Raw genomic sequence first — 20,217 nt, forward strand, 5'->3', positions numbered from 1 at the left:
TGCTCTATGGGGCCTGGATGGTCTGTTGCCTCAGCCCACAGTGGAAAATATGATGAGTGGCAGCAGGCAGGTGAAAGAGGCTTAAAATGGACCGGAAAATAATCCCACCCTGAATACTACAACTTAAACTATACAATCACACACAGTGTAATTTTGTAGATGCTTCAGTTATTCTATTCTATTCTTTCTATTTAATTGATTTTTAACAAACGTTTACTGTTTACCTTGGTTTAAATCCTAACTCAAAACACACCTGTTTAAGATAGCATACTCTCTCTAATTGCTCTGTTCCACGGTTTTGTGTCTATATTTTATTTGTTTATTGTTGTTATTGTTGTTTCCTCTGTGTTTTTATTGTACAGTGACCTTGAGTGACCTGAAAGATGCTTTTTTTTTAAAAAAAATAAAATGCATCATTACCATTATAATTATAAATTTGCTTCAGTTAAACATAGAGCAACCTTAAGTGGTCAGGATGAACTAAAACCTAAGTAGTTGCTGTGTGGCCTCTTTTGCTATATTTATTGTATTAATGTTTGACTCCATTGGACACAAGCTGTTCATCAACAAAATAAAAAATATTTAAACCTCTGAGCCAACCATTTCATCCCATCCTTGGAGTTGTGGGTGGACTTTAGGTCTGACAACTATGGCACCTAATTCTCTGACTTGTATTCAATCAAGTCAACCCAGGTGTTTCTCCTAAAAAAGCTATGTCCCCCATTAGCTGCTAAAACTACACTACGGTGCTATGAAAAATATTATAAAATCTCTAATACAGTGAAAACTAATGTCCCACAGTCTGTTTGTTGCAAGATGCTGTTAAAATAATTCATACCACGGTCAGTGACAATCCTAATGACAACTGGCTGCATTGTTTTCATATCTACTCACACGTAGTTCAGCGAGTTGAATCACTGAAATATCACTTCGTTAAGGGGCATCACCATAGCAACACATTAATCAACTGATTCAGATCAGCTGGCTTTTGACAGGTGAATGAGAGAAATGCGCTGTAGCCTGACAACGGTTGTTTAGAATAAAAAGTACATTGAGGTAAAATAATTCCTATACCAAAGCATATTTAGCAAGTTTTGTAAAAGAGAAGCAAGATTTGTTATGAAATGTTTACTGTGTGGGACCATGGAATAAGTGGATTAAACAACTGGAATGCGTGCATTATACGGTTATAATATACACTGCAAAGTTCCTTGTTGTTTAATCCTTACATAAGAGATGAAGCTGGCTCCAAGTCTTCATACAAATGCTTGTATTTGGGGATGAGGGGTGAGGGGTTGGGGGGTAATTAGCTTATGTCCCAGAAAAGGTCAAAATGCTTTACATCATGCACGAAAATGGCTTGGAACATTTGACTCAATACACTGATCACTGTAAGGCAGGGGTATCTGGCAGGTTTTTGTTGTTTCCTTCTACCACAGCTGACTTAAATCCAATGGGTCCAGCAGCTTCTTGTTGATCTATTTATGAGTTTTGGTCAGGTGTGTTGGAGAATGGAAACAACAAAAACCTGCAGGATATCGGCCCCTGAGAACTGGAGTTTGACACCTGTGCTGTAAGGCATTTCTTTTCTTGTGTGGCGTCAAGCATCACTGAAACTGCAAAACCAATATTGCATTTGCTTGCCACGGTGACACATCCACATTGCTGTACCTTAACTACTGCATCTGTTTCAACAACATGGCTGGCGTGATGAGCTTTTTATTCCAGCTAAAGTGAAATTAAGGCTTCATAGAACCAGCACATGAGCTCAATTTTGAAGATTATTTCCATGCTGTAAAAAGGCTGTCACAACCTCCTCCCATGCTTTTGGCCCTGTCACAAAAGTGCCAATTATGTTCAGACAGTCTTCCCATTTCTGCTGAATGAGGTGCATTGTTACTCACAATCACAGAAAAGATGCTTGTTACTTTAAAGTATCCTTGGAAGAAGCTAAATTGGATAATTTGTTGCCAGCATGTTGCAAATATTCCAGCCGCAGCATTTGGACATTTTATATAACAATCAAAATGTACAAATAATGATAGAAAATTGCATCACAAGGACTAAAAAGCCGGAGCGAAGAGGGTGTTACGGCAGTACAGCGTTAAAGCAGCTGCAGCTTTCAGAAAAGCTCACAGTGCCTTTCATTTCCTCTCTGTTGCCCACCTACTTACACACTCATACTTTAATGCCAAAATAGTGAACTGTCTCACTCCTCTACAGCAAAATACCCATTAGGTCAGAGAACATTGTGACATTTTGATAATCTGAGTGATTTTCCACTAAAACAACCCACAGAAAGGAACCCAGCAGCGTCATTTCTGAGGAATTGTTACACAAACTACAAACACTGCAGAGCTATTAAGTAAGCTAAGTAACAAGACTGGTTTGGGACTTTAAAAAGGCTCTTTACAGATCATTGAAATGGATTTTTGAGTCAGGTCCAGATGTGACCGCTTAAAATGTCATTTTTTTTGTAGCTGACAGTAAACTGCAGCATCTGTCTTCATCACTGCATCAGATAGATTCCTAAAACATTATATCTAAGTGATTAATGGAATTTAATAGATCTTCAATGAGCATCCATCTCATCTGTCACAAATCAAGCAAAGCAAACTGCTTATTGTCAGGAAAGGTGGAGGAAACAGTGTGACAGGCTCCAGATCTTACACACATTCTCTCCTTACAGTCCAACATTAAGGTGACCTTTATAACCACTCTTCTGACAGCTAACAGGTGCATTTTGTCATAAAGAAAAAGAACAAAGAGTTTGTGTTAGACTGCCCAATCACCACTTAGCAATATGTAACAGACACACACTGGTAACTTTACACTGCAAGATGCTTTGAGTGCATTTAATGGCATAAGAACCCTGCAGGTGGGTCATTTAAAGCTGCTACATTGATTGACCAATCACATAAATAAAGATGCAAGCATCATACAGCATTTGCATTCAGTGCAATACTTTAGTGGATATCGCAACAATAAACAAGTTAAGGACTGCATTGCCCAAGTTTTCAATGCCCCAATTACAGTAGTCAGTGAATGTGTTCAGCAAATCAACTTATTAAAAGATTATACCATTAAAAAGATATGAAATGTCTTGGATAGTATGGACAGCTGCAAATAAAATGAACAAGCTGCTGCATTTTATTTGCCATAGTTCACCACTGTGCTGAAATATTTTGGAACTGGATGGGAGAGACTGCTGTAGCTCAGAGTAAAATGTTTTCTATTCTTCTTTTAAAGAGCTCTTGTGTTACTTTATGAGTTTTTTTTCCTTTCAAAAGGTGCAATGCATGACAGATCTGGACTGCAGGCAGGTCAGTTTAGCACACAGAGCTGACCTTCAGAGGCATGCTGCTGTAGTACATGCAGCTTATTATTATTATTGGGAATTGTTTTCTGACATAAACCTGAAAATGCTGTCTCTAAATGGCAACATGTGTCACTCCAGAACCAGTAAATGAAATTTCTGTATGTGTGAAATAATGTTACTCCCAGTTTTTCCACTGCTACTCTGCATGACATCCACTTTGTTTAAACTTTGCTTCATTTACAAATATTTGACATCACTACTCTGGTTTAACGGTCTAGACTTTGGATATGATGCTATACTTTCAGTCAATCATTTTAAAAACCATATTTATCCTTTCATTCTCTCTCCAGACCGACTCTCATCTCATCTCTTGTCCTGTCCTTCCTTCAAGTCATGCTCTGCTATAATGCTACATCGGAGTCTCATTACTAAACATCTAGTGTAATTCTTTTCACATCAACACATTTTTCAACTGATATGTGTTCATTAAAATATCATTCACCATGAATGGTGCATTTGCATATGTGCATTTACAGATGTTCAGTTTTACACACTATTGGTCAGACCACCGGAAAGATTTACAAGTAGCCTGTTTGTCTTAAATAGCCATGGGCCAGACAGTGCCATTTTGCTTGTTTATGACTCATCTTTAAGTTGCTCTTGTTTATGACTCATCTTTAAGTTGCTCTTCACCTGCAGGAAGAAACGTCAGGTTGTGTTTACTGACAGTGGCAATCAGAAATCTTTTCAGTCCTACGCAAAGATTTCCTGCAGAAAACAGTCTGAGTGCTGGATGATTGAGGTTGTTCATCCATTTATTCTCAACCTTGTACTTTGGTAATTTGGTTATGTTCCCAAATTCTTTTCAATTTTACCTTGAGAGATGCGTTGTAATGTCAAAATACAGACATTTGCTCAGTCTCTCACAGAGTGCCTAACCCCTCCACATCTGTGAAACTTTTTTTTTTTATATATATATTTACAAAATGATACACAGTTATTGTCAATTAACATGATTAGCTGTGAGATTATCCCCTAATCATTTGAACAGGGTGTTCAAACTTTAATGAAAATGAAGTAATGCTCTTGTTACGATAAGCAAGCAGAGACGTATGCAGGCCCAAATTAAAAATGGTGACAGTCGAAGTTCTTCTGTCACTCCGACTGCTTGGCAACAAGGTAAAATTGGACCGCAGCACAATCCGTAGAAAGCTGTAAACTAACTTTAGAGTAGGGGTTTTATCTTGCACCGCATCCATGCTGCCACTGAAAATGTTTCCATTATTGCTGGAGCCACCCATACTAAATTTATGTGCAGCCTAATAAAAGCACTTTGGATAAAAGCAGATCCGGGTGTGTACGCGTATATTTGGTTTGTGCGTCTCTACAGAACAAAAGTCTACTAAACAACAGATAATATTAAATAAAGAAGCAGGACATCCTGACACAATGGCAGTCAGAGTAATCAGTACGATACGATTATGTGGAGCCAGGCATCCCATCCAGCAGGGATTAGTCAGGAGGGGGAGGAAACTAGGCCTTGCATTCACCGTCACCTTGCCACGACATTAAACCTTTTCATGGCCACAAAATGACTCAGTTGAGACGTGATCACACACCTGAACACTCATGGCTACAAAGCCAAAAGACAAAAACCCATAAGGAGCTAAAGCCCTGGTTAAATGTGCCCTTGGTCAGCCTCTTGCTTGTTTGCGAACAGTTTGTTTTGTAAACTCTTGAGCCTGTTTGCTCTGTCTATTCATGCTGTCAGATCTCATAGGAGGAGAACATCACAGCTCCTTTGTGCTTAAATGCTTATACTGGGAGTTTAGCACAAAGCGAGCAGTACGTTGTGGTTCTTCTCAGCGCTGACTCGACTTCTCTGCTCGCCACAAAGCTCACCTCTGCTCCGCAGGGGTCAGTTTCATAAAACGGCCATAACCCCGTGGCATCATCGCTAAACAAAAAAAATGGATGTCACCGTCTCTAACCTGCTGACACTTTTACAATGGTTGCAACCATGTGAGGCTGAGCAGGGTGCCTCGACAGAAATAAACATTCAACAGGTGGCAGATAACCTGGAGAGCACATAAAAGTGTGACATCGGCTGGAGCAATCACTCACTACAGGTCTATGAAAGCAGCTGTCAATCGCTCTGCCATCAAGACTGCTCTTGTACCAGCAGGATCACTTCAGAAGCATGAAAATTTAGATATCTGAACTGCTGTTCTGTCTTCATCGGCAGGCAGGAATAAAAGTATCAGGTTGGATTTTATTCATTCAATTAGGCACGTTAAAAGAAAGGACCTTGTTTACTATTCAGCCCAGCTTTGCAAAGCAGAGTCCAGCATCGCCAGATGTCAATGTTTTTTTTACTCCCCCAAGCAGACTCAAGTAATACATGATAATCAGCTGCTGCTGAACATCTTTGCATAAATGTATAAGCATGGCATGGAACAGGTGTAGATATGTGCTGCATGTGTGGCTAAGTGGAGCTGTTTTATTCAGGTAGGTAGAAAAGGGCAAGGCCAGTTTGGTTTCCGTGTAGGTGGCAATTATGCAAACATGACTTTTTCTCAATGTTTTGTTCTGACATCATAGTCAATTATTCAGTTTATATAAATTAGCTACGTGGAGACAGGTGTGTGTGTGGGTGCGAGGCATGCAAAGTGGACAGGAGGCCTCTGGAAAGCAGAGCCCTGATCCTCATCTCCGGAATCAGTATCCGGTGCTGGAACAGAGGCTCTGCCAGCTGTGGGATCACGCAAGCCTGACAAGAACCTGCAGCTAGGGAGCTCCAAGCGTCAGAAGGGGACAGAGGTCTCTCTCTAGCACTCAGATTGATCCAACCCAAGGTCTGTCTGAGCTTCTGTACACAGCATGTGAGGAGAAGCAAAACATGCAAGTATAACTACAAAGTTCTTGAGTTATTTTAGCTCTTCCAGCAGACCAAAATGCTTTTTTAACATCTATCATTTCGAAATGTAAGTATATGGAAATGATATGCCTTGGTTTTACACATTATATTTATACAAGCTATTGATTCAATTGACACCTCCAGTGTCACTGAAGCTTAATGTAGCTTATTCCTTTGTCCTGTAGTGCTCCACTGAGTCCAAAACCTATTACCAACACATCAGTGATGTACAGTGCTGCCTGTGACATGGTAATTCATTACCAAGAACATGGAGGCAATATTTTATTTTCAGCTGATCACTCATACACTCCCCTATCGCAAAAAACTCATTAAAGCACCAAACGTGCACACATCTAACCTTGAATATGGCCCTGAATGCTCTGTTAGCTGCATTGTGAATAAAGCCCGTTGTTTTTACCGAAAAAAGAAAATAAATCCAGTAAAACAAAAACAAAACTTTATTTACTGCATCCTTTAATATGCTTATGATGTCAAAGTGAATCATATAAGTATCTACAGTCGAGCAGGAAAAAGTAAAGTGTGCAGAGAGTCCAGTGCATTCTCACATTCAACACTTACAGTCAAATGATCTAATTATCCCCATTTGGCCGAGTCTGATCTGACCTTAGCCTACATAATAAGATCAACTCGTGTGAGCGGACACATGCAGCGCCGGGAGCACGAGACGCACAGGTGTCACCAACAGAGCTACTTTCCGACTTAAAGCCTTGGCCCATCTGTTTTAATCCTCCCAGAAGAGACAGGTCAGAGCCACAGCCGGGCGTTTCGGGTCAAAGAATGATCACCGGGTGATCGGACGTCATCTAAGAGAGAATTCTGCAAACGCCAAAATGCAACAGCTATTATTGTGTTCAAGAAGTAAAGATCCCCAAGAAGCTCCTGAATTCATTACAGTATGTGCTTCCCTGATCCCAAAGGAGTGTTTGGCTTAAAGTAGAGGAAGATAAAAAGTTTATGAGAGCTGTTTGCTCAGTAAACGGGCAAGACCTCCTCAGTCTCTGGTTTGTACACATGGATGGGCGATAAAATGCCCTGTGGATATGAAGCGAGGATAAGCACTCAGTGAGCACAAAAAGCTACTGATATTCTCACAGCTAAGGTAAACCCCGCCCCCTTAAACACTCCTAGTAAACACACACTAATAAAATGTAGATCTCTCAATTTGCTTGGCTGAAAAGGAAAATGAGAAAGATAGAAGATAGTAGAAAACGGCAAGTTTAAAAGGCTAGCTGTCGTTCTCTCTGGTTGCTCATTGACAACTACCTGCCTGTTAGTCCAGTTACCTATTTCAGTGAGAGAGCACTGTGCTCCAGTTACAGGGCCAAGTTAAAAATAGGCTTCACTCAGTCACCACTTAGCCTGGAAATGCGGAGAACAGATTTTAAATGAGCAGACTGAAGTGCATGAATAGCAGCCCTTGTCGCTGTCACTGTGAGCATTGACACCCACACTGAATGTAAAGCAGTAACACACACACACACACACACACACACACACACACACACACACACACACACACACACACACACATAACAACTGCACAGTAAACACTCATCATGCATTAAGGGTCTGTATGCGGGGAAGATAAGAACAGCAGCAGTTCTGTTACCCTGTGAGTGTCAGCTGTATGGTTAGACCTCAACATTGGATAATAAACAACAAAAAAAAACAAAAAAACACACCTTTTAAAATCTTTACTTTTGCCTTGCAGACCCATAAAGGACACGAGGACGTGTCACTCTCTGTTACAGTGTTTGACAGATGAGGGTTGCCCAGAAGTGACCAAAAACCCAGTTACAAACACTGATGAGCAGAGTGAGGCAACGTCTGACACAAAGGAGTGAAGTTGTTCTTCTTTGGCTATGGGGAATGTGATAAATGACCACAAATGCATGCCGTTTATGCTACATCCTGCAACTACTTTTAGCATACTCTATCATTTTTCCAGAGTAAATTACAGAGCAAAATGAAGGCAAAGAAGAAAAATGTCTAACATGTCAACTTTAAATCTTTACATGGACGAATGCCATGTCCAAAAGACTGGCGTTATAAACTTTCTTCACTGTGGAGTGTATAAAGCACAATTAGCCCCAAGTTCATGCATAACCTGTTAGATAGTAGATCAATATGTTTGCTTATTCTGCCTGTGCTTCATTAAACGCAACACAGGCCATCGCCTCAACAGGGCCTGAAAAATGCGCTCCGGCAGCCTTCCTCCTAGTCAGCGTGGCTTTTAGGCAGGCGATTATTTCAGTGGAACATATGTGTGAAGAGCCACAGTATGCATAGCAGCAGTTTTCCTGCAGCCATGCCTAATGTCCCTTCTAATCATTGTAGTTTTGGGGTGAAAACACTTAGAAGTTCACAGACTATATAGCATAACTAGGTCTAGTGTTATGCAATCAAAGCACCATGTGTGTTTTTTTGCCTGCGTATAGGAGGCGTAAGGTCATGCCAAGCTAGGACACGACCCGTGGTGTGACTCAGAGAATCTATTAGCAGCGCCAGCCTGCTGCTTGGTGACCATGTGGCCTCAGGTCACCCGATTTGCATAGTACACTTCAGGCTGAGACTCGTAAACGGCGCAGTTTAAGTTTGGTGTACATGTTTTTCAAAAGCTTTTCTTCACCTCTGCCGGAGGTTTTCTTCCTGTTAAAAGGGAGTTTTTTTCCTTCCCACTGTCGCCAGTGTGCTTGCTCAGGATGGGGGATAGAGTTAGAGCTTCCAACTTAATCTGTTGGTTTCTTTATATAGGCTTTTATGAATTGTTCTTTTTTTTTTCTGTCTGTAAAGCGTCTTGAGATTAAATTGCCATGATTTGACGCTATATAAATAAAGTTGAATTGAATTAAATTTTTGATTTAAATACAATCATATAACCAATAATGGTGGGAAAATCAAATCGAAAAATCTTAAACTGGGATTTTTTGTTTCACAATTTTAAAATTGTTTTTTTTGGTCAAAAATCTTTTTTGATTTTTCCTTAATTAAATAAAAATAATCTACTATAAAATTTTTGTCATTTTTATTGTTTTTATACATCTTTTTACTTGTCTTCTTGGGCATCATAGCAGCAGAATGATGGTCTGGCTACTGTGTTGTTTTCTCCTAATTGAAATCAAGAAATATTTCTAGCAAAAAGAAGTATTATAAATTGTTTTTTGTTTTTAATCCTACAAAAATCAACCATATTGAAGAAATTTCAGAACTGCAATTTAAATAGAAAAATCGGAATCGAATCTAATCAGGACAAAAGCATAATATCCCGATTGCTTCCAGAAAATACAAGTTCTTGTATACAACTTTCACCATCTGGTATGTAAACAAAGCATTTATGAGATTTTACAACTTTTGCAGACCAAGTGAAATTTATCTTTTTAATCCTTAAACTTTTGTCGGAATCCACCACACTACCATGAAGAATAACTTCATCTTTCTGTTTTTTTCCTAACCTCTTCGCCTCTGTAAGTGCCGTCCTCTTCCAGCTGCTGCCGCATCTCAACCCAGTGCCACAGAAAACCAGGGCAGCTGTTGTCCTGGTCCCCGTCACCCCCTGCTGAGAGCTGGGCCTTTTTTTTCCCCACATCCCCTCTAGACACAACAACTATGACTCACGGCTCGTAGCAATCACAGCTGAGCTGTCGTTTTTCTAGAGTCCAGACTGATATTTGACAACTCAGTCACATTTGATACTTCTTAGGGTCCTCAAGCTCGGGGCAAAGGGGTGATTTGGACAGCTGTACAACTGCCATTCTTGTACCACTCTGAATGAATGCTGATGTTGATGTTTTTGTCCTTTAGTCAGGAGTCACTTCTGGCTCATCAGCAGTTTCATCAGTTCCTTATTCTTGAATAGACTTATTCTACCACAGAAAGCAAACATTCACGTTTTTTGTAAAGAAACACTTGTCTGTGTAACTTTTCACCCTGTTCTAGATGTTGTTTAGTGACTGAATGCTTCAGCTGCTTATCATTTATTTAACACTACGCTGTGTAAAGCCTCACACACACTAAGATTTATGTATTTTTATAAGACTTTGCTGTAGTCTTCTTTTACCCCCCTTTTTTCTTTTACCCCCCCCCCCAACTTTAATTCGTTTCTTTTTCTATTATTTTTCTCTTTAATCAAACATGCTATAATGGCTGGATTAAATAACAGGCGTACATAATTACTTAGCACATAGTGTAGCTGAAAAATGAAAATCTAAATAGTATATTTTAATAATGTTTATCATATAAAATATAATATTGCAGGAACAACAATATCCTAAAAGCGATGTCTTTTCAGGGAAGCCCTGAGACATACTATTATCATTCTGCACACATTCTGTAGGGAAACTTGCAGCACCCAGCGCATTAGTGCAAGCTTATAGGAACTACAAAAGTTGAGACCCGTCACAGATAAGCTCTGCAACCCTGAATGATTTCATTAACTGGGAAGCAAGATAGATTGTGCAAGGCAGGCTAAGCCCACAGGTGACACATGGAAGGGGTGCGTTCACCTGAAACACAGAATTTCTTGATCCTGGCGTCATGTTAGCGGCAGTGATTTATGTAAATGAGTAAGGTTAGTTAAGTGTCAACTACGACAGCATCCTGTACCTTGTGGAACTCATGATGACCTCAGGCAGATTCATATGTTTTAAATGTGGAAAAACGCAATACAACACCTACTACAGAAAACGCTTGGTGGAAGAAAAAGTGCAGGATGAAAAATGAATTAAGCAGGTGAAAAACTCAATAAGGCCTGTAGAGATCAATAAAACAAACTAATTGATATTCACGGCTTGATTTGCCTGATATTCAGGGAAGCTAAAAGCCAGAGTACTCATGGGAACAACACAGAGGTACATTATAAAACTCCTGCATTATTAAACCTCTATGAGTAAAGTGGAACTTAAGTGGCGTTTCAGGTAGAGAGCAATGTAAACATTCAATTGGACTTCTAACATTAATACCATGAATCAAATTAGTCCGTTCTGCTGAAGCATGCCATGGTAGTCATCCACTACTCTAATGTCCCTGATCCTAAGAAAATTAACAGTAGGTGTCAGCCTAGATTTGGTGTTGGCTCATGCCTTAGGAGTGGCACTAATGTCAACAGGAACTGCTGCTGAATCAATTTAAGGGATCAGCTGGATTTGTCTTGGTGGCTAAGAGCTCCATGGCCGTTTAATCAGGATTTTAGCTGTTATTCACACTACTGAGGAAGCAGAAAAAACAGAGTAATACACAACACACTTGGGCAACATTAAAGTCTGTTTTTTCAATTGTAATCAAACGGTTTTAGGTTACTAAACAAATTCAGAGCAACAAGGTCAGTGATTCAGATCCCAACAAACGTGGGTCGGATTAAGGCTCCAGCTAAGACCCTAATTTGGAGTAAAGTGGTTCTCGGCACTTACACCTAATAAGCTCACCACCAAATTTGTCTTCAGGTCTGTTTGCATAAACGGCTCTTCTGGAAAGGTCTGGATCTGACCTTCGCTCATCTCACATGGAATGGAAATTCGGTCAGTTCCTTACAAAATAAGAGTCTAAACAAGGATTAAGCTCCATTCCTAGCCCCACAAATTAAACCTCCAACTTTTCTCTGTTACTGCTGCTACAACAGCAGCAACAGATTTTACACTAGAAAGCCTTGAAAAAGTTTTAAAATAAATTTATTGACTATATTACAGGTTTCATGTATTCAGTTGAATGATTAAAAAAAGAAAGCTGGAATTGTTTTTTAAATAAATTAAACATTTAGCTTTTGCTTACTTTGAACAGTACTAAACAGGTGAAAAGGCCGGTCATAAACTGGATTTGTTTTAGTTTGTTGTTTATTTGGTTTGGTTTATCCTGTGATAAATCAATGTGAAATAGCTACTACATGATGTATTTGGCTAGAGAAGTAATGCTTGGTTACTTCAGTGTTGTAAGTTAGCTGCACATGCTAACAGTAAGCTAGCAGTGGCAGCAGCTAACAAAGCTAAATATCCTCATTTCATCCCCTTCTCACGCTCTTGCTTTTGCTTTTTTGATTTTTAGAAAACTATGATTAGTCAGTCTAGGAAGAAAGAGAAAAAACAAAAGACTCATGGAATAAAACCAGTCAACATCTTTATCTCAAAAGAGAAACAGCAGGATGATAATGAAGCATTTGGAAGGACTCTGAGCATTTTGAGATATCAGGAGCGGCGCTGCACTGCCCAATGTAAACTTCCAGATGGCCCAGCTTAGACTGAATACAATCATGGACGAATTAAAAAAAAGTGTTTTTGTTTGATGTTGTGTCACTCTTGTGAGCTGCAGGGATTTCTGTGTGCACATAGCTGAATTGTCCAAAGACGTGACTATTCACAGATCCAAAACCAAACATCGTCCTCGTCTTTCAGTCAAACAACACCAATACGCATGCTGCTAACTCAAACTAAACAAAATAGCAGAAGTAATCCACAGCTCTGGTCTGGCTGGAAGCTTTCTGGCATATTACCCTCCGAATTCACATCTATCAAAAATCACAAAAAAAGCAAAACAGCTTAGAAAGCAAGAATAAGTTCATTGAGTCATCTCAGATGAAAACTTAAACCAGGATCAGACAAAGGATCCTGAAAAATGTCATACCTACTTTTGAAAAGCTCTCACAGACAAGGGTCAGATGTTCAGTGTGAGGCTTTACTGAACTTTAGATAAAACATTACTTGCATACTAGATCCAACGGTCAAAGAAATCTGTTCACTCATACTTCAAAACCAACACATGACAGGGTTTTTATCTTTTCAAACATATTTGGATCATAAAAAATATGTCCTGGATGTCAGAAACCATATTTTCACAGTGCCTGATTCTTCTGTCCTGGATTATTTATGTGCAGGTGTACGAACAAAATATTGGGAATTTCTTGGTCAACATGGATATCAGCAGACTGAGCTGTGAGAATATATACTAAATCAAACCAAATTTTATTCTTTAAGTGTCCGGAGAGATGAAATAATAGACTACAACAGATGTGGAGGGGTAAGGTCACCTCTGCTGTGAACCACAAAGTGAAGAGGTAAAATCCCTGAATCGATGGCTTCAAAGCCAAAAGCCTCTTTAAGTATTTATAGATTAACTTCATACATACATGTTAAATGACTCAATCAGAGCAAAATTACCCTGGAATAACACATTATTGTTTAAACTGTTATGGCAGGATAAGTATTAGCAAATAGGTATTAGCGAAGCAGCTTGATGGTTTATTCCCAGTGCTGCCTTTACAAACTCCACAGAGCAGCCAGTTGAAACATCAGCTGTCTGTTTGGTGTTGGCAGGTAGTGTACAGTGGATTTCAGAGGTCTTTAAGCTAAGCAGCTCCCTGCTGTGTGGAAACAACCCTGAAGAGAGCAGTGAGAGTGAATCCCACAGAACTGTGGTGCAGAGATCCAAACACTGAGCTGAAAACACTAAATCTGTTGCTCTCTGTGTGTTTACCACAAAAAGTGACACCTTTCACATCCATTAAAAACCTGAGAAGAAGAAAAGACTAAAACAAAGTCATCACAGAAATGTAACACGAGTTTACAAAATGATTCCTTCACTTTTCAATGAAGGCAAATGAACTACTGGCATCAGAAAAATATAAAAATGCCCTCATAAATATACTAAAAACAGCAGCTTATCTATGACTTTCTACTTTCTCCTCATTTGCAGTGTATGCTTTTGTCTCCAGACTAACTTCAAAAAGTGGCAAAGATAAAGAGGACCTGCCCTCATAATTGCAGAGTTTATCTGCCTGTATGTCGTCCTTTGTGTCCCATAGCAGGACAGTTACAAAGTCAGGGAGCTTCATCTCTTCAAACGTCTTGATCTCTCAGAAAGGCTTGCTGGCTGAGGGTGTTAAGATGCAGAGCTCTGTTTCTGCTTATTGCTAGTCATGGCCTCCTTCTGGCAAAACAACATGAGAAACAGGGTGGAGACACCCAAGGAGGGAGAGGCTAGCTAGAGGTCTAAATTAATCCCACATGTTCCCCAAGAGGAGACTTTGCAGACAGCCTGGGTTTGCTCGACTGGAGGGAGGTTTGCAAACTCTGAGAGCGCTTTGCTGCACTTTCCCGCACTTTTCGCCCACACACTGCTGTGCACTGAATACACATGGATCTATTTAGCGCCACTACACCATCACAATGCACAATTTACTCTTTTGGCAAGCACTAGAGCTCCAGAAATTCACTGCTTTGCCAACCGAAAAGACTACAAATACACCTCAAACAGAAATAAAGCTGCAAGCTGAAGCAACAAATTAAGATAAATCTAAATGTTCCCCAAATTCTACGGATCGGGTGTAGAAATAACAGGAAGACATTTGCTCCATGATTTCCAGCTCTGTCAAAGCTCTCTGATTCACAAAAGACAAGGCGTTAAGACGTTTGAATAGAGAGGAGAGATTTAGATTGAAAAAAGCACTTATTTCAATTAAAATTCAACGTGTGTTGGAAAAATCATGCTAAGACCCCAACACACAAATTAGATTGCTAATCACCTGCTGGTACAGATTAGGATGCTCATGATTTCATGCATTTATGATCAATCACGCAAAGCTGCAAACAATGACCTCACTCTGATTGCATTTTGCACATGGAGTAAAACGAATGCTCTGTTATACAGACTTGCCTGCCACTAATCATAATTATGATTAATGCTACAAGAAGGCAATGTTATATAGCAGAAAAACCCCTTTAAAACAGGTTAGCTTTATGTAATGTGTGTGTGTGTGTGGCATTTAGTGTCATCAGTCCCCTTGCTGCAGGATGCACTGCAGAATAATGAACGATGATCAGTCAGCATTATCTTAACCCAGTTGTTGAGCGCTGACAGGGAGGCTGAAATGAAATGAGATTAAATGAGCTGGACTCACTGGGTTTCTTTTACTCATTAATAGCGATGGGAGGGGGGCACAGCTTTGACTGCACGAAGGCTCTGATGAGGAGACAAGTTTGCCTTTGAATGTAAGTGTGGCAACATGAAACTAAGTGCAGCCGCCACACATAGAGATATTCATACTAATAAAATCAACTGCAGCTATTTCAGGAATATAAGGAATCTTTGCAAGATGTAAGAGACCTATTAGTTGGACATTACTTGACCTGGCATCTTGAATTGGTTTGTCTGTAGCGTGGATTTACAAAGTGTTTTTTTTTTCCAAAACGAAAAGAAAACAATTATTTAACATTAGTGTAAAAAGAGCCACACTAAATCTTTTTATTAAATCCTGAAATGTGAGCTGATGTAGTGATTCTGCTCTGAGTGAATCATCTCCATCAAAGAGGAGCTCTGCTTGTGTTCGTGCTCAGCATAAAGTACAGCAATAAAAGACCAAATTAAACTTTACTTGACAAAAAGCCAAATTTTGGGGGTCAATCATAGTCACCGCGGAGGAATACTCTTTGTTTTGGATGCCTGAGCGTTTCATATGGTGGTGGGGTTTCATAAAACACCACCATCTTTCTACTCCGCTGACATCTATTCAACACTGATATATCTATGTTATCTACATTTGATTCCTCTGAATTCCTCCATATGCCTGCGGTTCTGCTTCTGCAACGAAAGGGAACAACAAAAAGCTGAAAGACTAAAGCAGACGGTAGCTAAACTGGAGCACCATGACAGCATCAAATAAACAGACCTTCGTTGAAGTTTGGATTCTTTGATAATATTGTCAGCATATGCGAGAGGGTGTTCAACATCACACAGGGCACACAACTGTTTGTGAGTATAAATACCTCACAATGGAGGCAGTCCATCACTCTGATTTATCCACAATCATTTAGTCGCAGGAGGCAGATTTCTTATTTCAACATGATGCTGTAGCAGATTTGTGGATGTAGAGAAGCAGAAACAGAGGACTGGTCAATCTGGAGTAAAATTAGAGGTTGGATATGTGCCGTGTGGTTAACCATAAACCACGATTAGAGTGAAATTAACCTTCAAACCCCCACATGGACTCAAGATATGCTGCTTCTGAAAGTTTCCTATTCAACAGAGAGGTTTTGTATTTGTGAACAATGTGTTTTCTGCTGTTCTCTCTGCTTGTCACCGTAAATATCCAAACAGAGCAGAAGTGGCACATCCTAGTAGTTGTCTGCCTACAGGGCCCTCACTCCAAGGTGCTGATGAATGACGACCTACAGAGGATATTACTTCCTTATCTAATCTGACAAAGCTCTCCACTCTGCACCTAACTGCTACTGGTTTTATCTCCCAGTTAATAAAGTAAAGCAGATATCTGTGCAAACCAGGAGACTGCGCTGCATGGATATTATGAGCAGACCAAAGGGAAAATTTTGTCCCTGGTGAGCCTGTACGTCTGTCGACTCCTTTTGGCCTTGTCAAGATTATCAGAATTTTATCCTGAGTGTGACATGAGGACAAGATCACCGCTTATCTTTCTCAGCTGAAGGGCTGAAACCTTAACGCTGCGACAGCGTGCTTCTCATGCATGACAGGCTGGACACAGTGAACATAAAGACTGATCTCCTTCTCCTCTCATGGGAAAGTTTTTTTTTCTGTATCTAACACAAGTCCTGAGTCATTCCTCAGTATGAGCGTCACATCAGGAGAGCTGGGTGGTTTCGAGATTTAATAAATGCTTGCTCATGAGCACTTACACCTATTAAATCACATGGTAATTTCCTCTTTCTGCCTTTGTGACATCTTAGTCTATACCACACTCACTCAATTAGACGCCCAATTAAACATTTAAACAAACAAACCAAACCCAAACTGGTGTTATGTTATATTTTTAAAAAGGCTCGGACAGTCTGGCCCCCACGCGGAGCTCTGATGAGATGAGTGAAAGCAGCAGTTCAGCTACCTACAGACAAACTCACACAGAAAGGATACCAATACCGAGGAGGGAAGCGTTAATCTTAACAAACATGTTTTATAAGGATATTTCAGAGGCACAATGGGGCAAATAGGAGAAATGGCGTCAACATCACATAATCGACTCCTGTTTCAAGTGTCAACTTGAAATATAAAGCCTGAGGTACTTTCAGAGTACAGAAATGGCTCCCTTTGTCAGAAATCGTGTGCAATCCAAATGTGTTAGGAAACAGAACTGATGTTCCGCCGGCAGATTGCAGTTTGACTGCTGGCCCCATCTTTTGACAACTCTGCACTCTCTCAACAAAACGTGTCGGAAATACCTTTCAAAATCTTTACAAGAAGCTCAGATTGGAAGACAAACGTGAAACAAAGGGCTGAGTTGGATCTGAATGAAGCCTGATTCATTGGACCTGGAGTGAAAAGGAGGAAACAGATGTGGAAGCTGGAGATTAGATTCCCCGTCAGGTCCGTTCTCGGGTGCAGCTCTGCTCTCAGTCCAGCAATACTCAGGCTCCTGCTGCCGCCACCTTCTACCTCCCTCATAATTCATCTCTGCACAGCAAAAACTGCTGAACACCAGTCCTGTCCAGATGATCCAGTGATTATTTCCACACATTTCCACATGTAATAACCTAGAACCAGCCTTGCAGCTGCGTTTCCAGGATAGGTTATCCATGTGGCACATAGTCAAGGGCAGTAATTCAGGCTTAAAAAATTAAAAAATAAATAAATAAACTTAAATGCAGCAAGAAAAATTTGGGAAAACAAATCGAGACTAACAAGTCTGATATTATGTTGTATCGTGTTAAATCACAGCTAAAAGCTTAATTTACTATCAGTATTTTTTGTGATGAGCCGTGGTCTTGTTGTGAGAATATATAAATAACTCTGTACCAATCGTGTTCCAATTCAGTCCCTGTGGGAAACACAAACAGCCAGCCATCAGGAAGCCAAACACAGTGACACAACATGGACTGGGAGCCATTGCTGGCTCCAGGTCTCATCCTCTATTAACCATATGACACCGATTGGCCTGCTGGCAACACCGAGACCTTTAACACACTGCAGTCCAGAAATAAAAAAAGATTTGCATGTCTCTGACATTCTGCATATCCTTACAGATGTGTGTGTAAGAGAGGCTGGCACAGTTCTGACCCCTATGGGCCATGTTGCCTCGCTATGGACCTCTGTTTGCACTCATCACATGTTATTCTGGTTTAGAAATTTCAGACAGAGTCATGTTGCTGCTCTATGGCTTAAACTGTGACTGTGCAGCCATAGACAAGGCCAGACTGGGCTCAATGCAAAGGACTCGACATGTGTGCGCTTGAGGATGAGGAGGCACTGCCTTGTTTGGACGTGTGCTGCTCTCTAAGAGGAAACACAAAACTCAATCCACTAGACCTTTATCTGGGAAATGGAGGAGGTCTTAATCCTCAACCTTAAACCATCTGCTATGGGATGAACCTTAAGTTGCAGAGTGACATGAGCCCCAACTAAACAAGGATTAATGACTTTGTAGAAGACCTTTGGGGAAGTAAAGATTCTGACTTCTGTGCAAACAGTCCGGCTGAACTGCGAAATCCTGATACACTCGCTGTGTGTCAACACTTGGAAATCAGGCCATTTGTTTATGCAAAGTCATCGATGGGACACCAAGGAGTGCTGGGTTTTTTAAGACACAATCAACCTAGGAGCGAAGCCCAAAAACACCATATGTTTCCTTGATTCTCTGCTGCTGACTAAGCTTGAGAGCACAGAACCACACAGAGAGCAGCTGAAGCATTTTCCAAGTTGTTCAAAAATAGTCCTGATCGGAGAAATCCATCACTTAAGTCATCTATTTATTCACCAACAAACCCGTAGCCAAAACACTGTACTGACAAAAAAAAAACAAAACAAAAACCCTCAAACACTTAATACACACAAACTACAACGCTTGAGCTATAGGATTTACAACTTGCCACTTCCTGTCAGGACATTTGCCTGCAGGATATATGTTGATTTCATTGATAACCTGATGGCTATCTGGAGCAGAATGTATAGGGGAGGGATCATTCAGACCACAGGGATCACTCTGACTGCTTGCTACAGTGTCAGCTCAGCATTACATCCTCCTACTGACATCCTCATTCATCAGCTGCAGAGGTATGGGGCTAAAACCCTACTTGTGGGTCCTTGTGAGACTGTGTGACCATGCACTCCCTCTGCTTGCAACTACTATGAATGGAGCCTCCACAGTTTATCACAGGACAAAAGTACACTTATAACCCTCATTTCCTCCAATGAACAACCCTTTAAATGGGACATGTTGATAGATGGATAGATAACAAGAAGCCCCCTCCTCTGTGACAGATCGCGGTGACGATGCAACTATCCCAAATAAGAGGGCATTAGTGAGACACAAAGATCATTTGGGTTAATGCAAGCATGCAAAATGCACCGACAGCCTGCTGCTGAAGAAAGTGGGTGTCTAGAGGCCCAATTCACGACCCCCTCCACGATTCTGCAGTTTAGTTAAACTTGCACGTCTCATTGGAAGTTTCTCCTTACGGGCATCGCGGCTCCACGATCTGCACAGGAAAAGGCAGCTCCTCGCATCATCACCATTTCAGACCCGCTTTTACAGCTGGAATAAGGCTAGATCCTCTCCCCTTTAAGACCACTTATCCCACCTAAGTGACTCAATCCACCACCGGTGCAAACTTCCCGCTACAAACCAGTCTCGTTTGTGTAATCTACAGCCACCCCAGTTTGAGTGAAAACCTTCACACGGGCAGGTTGAGAAGAAAAACACGCAAACTTACGTGAAAACGAAAAATAAAGTGGTCGATCCCACAAGGAGTGTGGCAGCAGTGGACACCGGGATGTATTTGGTGGGTTTAAATCTCTTTCCAGCGCTGTTGGGCATTCTGTAATTTCCACATTCCTCAATTATTTATTCCGATTGCAGGCGCATGTAGAAAAAAAAAAAAAAAAAAAAACAAGTAAACACATCCAGCGTGCAATGTGGCTAAGGAGGGGTACAAGCAGTCCGCTTTTGCTGTCGTGGAAGCCGCATAGGTCCAAGACGGTTGTAGGCAAGCATTGAGCTGTGAAAGCCTGGAAA

General features: G+C 40.6%; 1 protein-coding gene across 2 annotated transcripts in view; it reads right to left on the bottom strand.

Moving 5' to 3' along the window:
• The window catches only part of zdhhc8b (zDHHC palmitoyltransferase 8b), a 68,678-nt gene extending 48,504 nt beyond the window's left edge, over window positions 1-20,174 (bottom strand). For both annotated transcript variants that reach the window (XM_079252128.1, XM_079252127.1), the window contains exon 1: window positions 19,916-20,174. In XM_079252128.1, coding sequence (XP_079108254.1) covers window positions 19,916-20,019 — 104 coding nt within the window. In that variant the 5' untranslated portion in view covers window positions 20,020-20,174. The remainder of the gene's footprint in view (window positions 1-19,915) is intronic.
• Window positions 20,175-20,217: the final 43 nt, after the last annotated feature.

This window comes from Telmatherina bonti (assembly GCF_933228915.1).
Source record: "Telmatherina bonti genome assembly, chromosome: 13".
Classification (NCBI taxonomy): Eukaryota; Metazoa; Chordata; class Actinopteri; order Atheriniformes; family Telmatherinidae; genus Telmatherina; species Telmatherina bonti.